Below are 4,026 nucleotides of genomic sequence, written 5' to 3' on the forward strand. Positions count from 1 at the left end.
CCCCCCCCCACGTTAATTACGGCACCCCTCCCAGATCGCTGTGCAGAACCCGCTGGTGTCGGAGCGCCTGGAGCTGGCGGTGCTGTACAAGGAGTACGCGCAGGACGACCACATCTACCAGCAGAAGATCAAGGTAGGCACCAGTGCACACCAGTACACACCAGTATGGCACTGGAGGTGTCCCCACGGCACCCTGGTGGCACCGAGAGCCCCTTTCAGCTCTTCTATCCCTTTGGGGTGTCCCCATGTCCCCTCAGTGTCCCTTGGTGTCCCTTTGGGCTGTCTGTTTCCGGTGTCCGTTTCGGGTGTCCCCGTGTCCCCAGGCTGTCCCCATATCCCTTTAGGAGTCTTTGTGTCCCCTTGGTGTCCCCATGTACCCCAAGAGGTTCTGGTGTCCCCAAGCTGTCCCTGTGGCCTTTTAGGGTGCCTCCATGTCCCTTTAGAGGGTCCCCATGTCCCCTTTAGAGCGTCCCTATGTTCCTCTGGGGTGATCTCACGTCCCCCAGGGGGTCCTGGTGTGTCCTCTAGGCTGTCCTTATGTCCCCTTTGGGGTCTCTCCACGTCCCCTTCCCCTCAATGTCCCCATGTCCCTTTAGCACCTCCTCATGTCCCCTTTGGGTGTCTTCATGTCCTCTTCGTGTCCTCCTGTCCTTTCTGGGTGTCCTCATGTCCCCTTGGTGTCCCTGTATCCCTTTGGGTGTTCTCATGTCCCCTTGGGGTCCCCCGTTGCCCCTTTGGCTGTCCTCCTGTCCCCTTGGTGTCCTCCTGTCCCCTTGGTGTCCTCCTGTCTCTTTGGCTGTCCTCCTGTCCCCTTGGTGTCCTTTCTGTCCCCTTTGGGTGTCCTCCTGTCCCCTTGGTGTCCTCCTGTCCCCTTTGGTTGTCCCCACATCCCTTTGGATGTCCTCACATCCCCTTTCCCACACCCTCGGCATCCCCTTGATGTCCCCACACCCCTCCGACCCACCCACCCTTTCCCGTACCCCTGCCACCCCGCAGCGCTCCCACGTCCCCTGACGTCCCCTCTGTCCCCTCATGTCCCTTTTGGGTCCCTTCTGTCCCCAGGACCTCCTGCAGAAGTATTCCTACATCCGCAAAACGCGGCCGGATGGGAACTGCTTCTACCGCGCCTTCGGCTTCGCTCACCTGGAGGCGCTGCTGGAGGACAGCCAGGAGCTGCAGCGGTGGGTGCTGCTGTCCCCACATCCCCCTCCCCCCCCCCCCATGTCCCCCACCCGTGTCCCCAAAGCTCGGTGCCATGGTGCCACCCCCTGTTGTCCCACAGCTTCAAGGAGATCTCAGCACGCAGCAAGGACGAATTGGTGGCCCAGGGCTTCACCGAGTTCACGATCGAGGATTTCCACAACACGGTGGGGACGCCGGGGGGGTGGGGTGGGGGTGGGGGGGGTCGCTGGGGTTGTGGGGTGGGGGGATGCGTGGCAGCGGCGTGGCCCCACTTGTGGGGTGTCCCCGTGTCCCCGTAGTGTCACCACGTGTTCTCGTGTCCCTGTGGTTTGTCCCCGTGTAACGCCGTGATGTCACACGTGATCCCATGTATGACCCTGTGATGTCTGTAGCTGCTCGTGTGGTTTGTCCCCGTGTAACCCCGTGTGTGACCCCGTGGGAACACGTGTGACCCCGTGTGTGATCTCGTGTATGATTCCATAGTGACACATGTAACCCCCGGTGACATGTATGACCCCATAACCACGCGTGTGACCCCATGGTGATGCGTGTAACCCCATGTATGACCCCACGGTGACATGTGTGACCCTATGATGACGCATGTAGCCCCATGTATGACCCCATGGTAACACGTGTGACCCTATGTATGACCCCACAGTGACACATGTAACCCCATGTATGACCCCATGGTGACACGTGTGACCCCATGATGACACATGTAGCCCCATGTGTGACCCCACAGTGGCACATATGGCCCCATGATGACACATGTAGCCCCATGTATGACCTCACAGTGACACATGTGACCTCATGATGACACATGTGACCCCATGTATGACCCCACAGTGACACATGTGACCCCACGATGACACATGTAACCCCATGTATGACCCCATGATGACACACGTGACCCCATGTGTGACCCCACGGTGACACGTGATGCCACAGTGATGCGTATAACCCCGTAACGATGCGTGTGACCCCCAGCCATACACGTGAGCCCACACATAACCCTATGACCCCCCCCTTTTGACCCCCCTCCCCTGCAGTTCATGGAGCTGATTGAACGTGTGGAGCGCGGCGTGCCGCTGCCGGAGCTGCTGGCAGCCTTCAACGAGCCCAGCACCTCAGACTACCTGGTGGTTTACCTCCGCCTGCTCACCTCAGGCTGCCTCCAACGCCACCGCCGCTTCTTCGAGCAGTTCCTGGAGGGCGGACGCAGCATCAAGGAGTTCTGCCAGCAGGTCGGGCCGGGGGGGGCCTCGCATGAGGCTCGAGTGCACTCACAAAGGGCCGGGGGGCCTTGCACGGGGCTGGTGTGCACTCACAAGGGGCTGGGGGGCTTTGCACAGCACTCGTGTGCATTCACAAAGGGCTGGGGGGCTTTGCATGGGGCTCAAGTACACTCACAAGGGACTGGGGGGCTTTGCACGGCACTCGTGCACTCACGAGGGGCTGGGGGGGCCTTGCACGGGGCTCGTGTGAACTCACAAGGGGCTGGGGAGGCCACTTACAGGCCTTGTGTGTACTCACAGTGTGCCTGTGGGGGCTATGGGGGGCTTGTGGGGGCCGGGGGGGCCTTGCACTGGGCACGTGCACACTCACAAGGGGCTGGGAGGGCCTTGCACAGGGCTTGTGTGCAGTTACGGGTTTTTGGGGGCCTGGGGGGGGGGGGGCTTGCACGGGGCTTGTGCACACTCACAAGGGGCTTGCGTGTATCCTCACATGGGGCTTGCACACCTTGTGCGTGCTCTCATGGGACTTCTGCTTGCTCAGAGCTTGCATGGCCCAGAGCACCATTTGCACGGTTTTGCACTGCCCCCAAACACCCCTTGCACGACCGCCACGACTCCATCAAGCCTCCCACTCCCCCAAACACCCATCGCCTTTTTCCTTGCACGCGTCCTCCCCCCTTGCACGCCCTCTCCCCCCCTTGCACGCCTCCCCACTCCCCAAACCGCCTCTCTCACGGCTTTGCCCGCCCCCCAACCCCGCCGCCTCGCACGCCGCTCGTGCACAACCCCTTTTTTCTCCCCGGCAGGAGGTGGAGCCCATGTGCAAGGAGAGCGACCACATCCACATCATCGCGCTGGCGCGGGCGCTGCAGGTGCCGGTGTTGGTGGAATACATGGACCGGGGCGAAGGCGGCGCCACCAACCCCCACGTGTTCCCCGAGGGTTCACAGCCCCGCGTCTGCCTCCTCTACCGCCCCGGCCACTACGACATCCTCTACAAGTGACCGCGCGGCCTCGCACGAGTCCCCCGAGGGCTCTGCAGGGCTTTGCACGAGGCCTGCGGGGTTCTGCGCGGCTCGCCGTGGCTCCATGAGGTCTTCATGCGAGTCTCATGGGCCTTTGCACGGCCGTGCGTGGCCTTGCACGAGTCCTGCAGGTCCCTGTCAGGCCTTGCACAACCCTCCAGGGTCTCGAGCAGCCTCACGATGGCCTCGCACGAGCCCTGCTGGGCCTTGCACGAGTCCCCGTGCGCTCTCGCACGGCCCTTGTGCATCCCCCCTCCCCCTCGGTTCCAAATAAAGATGTGGCCCCCCCTCCTTGTGCGCGTGTTTATTGGAAGGGGTGCAATGGTTGTGCTTGGGGGGGGAGGGGGGGGAGTTGGGACGTGGTGCGAGACGTGGTCCCCGTGCAAGGCGTCCTCGTGAGAAATCCCGCTATGAACTCACATCCTGCACACTCGTGCACGGGCCTTTGCACGCGTCCTGCCGCCTCCTGGGACCCCCAGTGCCCCCCCACATCGCCAGAACTGCCCGGGGGGGGGGGGGGGGGGGGGGGGGGGCACATAGTGCCTTCATTTTGTGCAAGCCCCGTTGGACCTCATGCACCCCCC

The 4,026-nt window shown here is 62.6% G+C and overlaps 1 protein-coding gene across 1 annotated transcript in view; it reads left to right on the forward strand.

Moving 5' to 3' along the window:
• Nucleotides 1–3,733, forward strand: part of OTUB1 (OTU deubiquitinase, ubiquitin aldehyde binding 1) — a 4,614-nt gene extending 881 nt beyond the window's left edge. The window contains exons 2-6 of the mRNA XM_042892355.1: nt 18–133; nt 1,063–1,181; nt 1,283–1,367; nt 2,232–2,426; nt 3,224–3,733. Coding sequence (XP_042748289.1) covers nt 18–133; nt 1,063–1,181; nt 1,283–1,367; nt 2,232–2,426; nt 3,224–3,421 — 713 coding nt within the window. The 3' untranslated portion in view covers nt 3,422–3,733. The remainder of the gene's footprint in view (nt 1–17; nt 134–1,062; nt 1,182–1,282; nt 1,368–2,231; nt 2,427–3,223) is intronic.
• The last annotated feature ends 293 nt before the right edge of the window (nt 3,734–4,026 follow it).

The sequence above is a fragment of the Lagopus leucura genome, unplaced genomic scaffold (assembly GCF_019238085.1).
Source record: "Lagopus leucura isolate 7727_CA_CO unplaced genomic scaffold, USGS_WTPT01 31893-0_obj-0_obj, whole genome shotgun sequence".
Taxonomy (NCBI): Eukaryota; Metazoa; Chordata; class Aves; order Galliformes; family Phasianidae; genus Lagopus; species Lagopus leucura.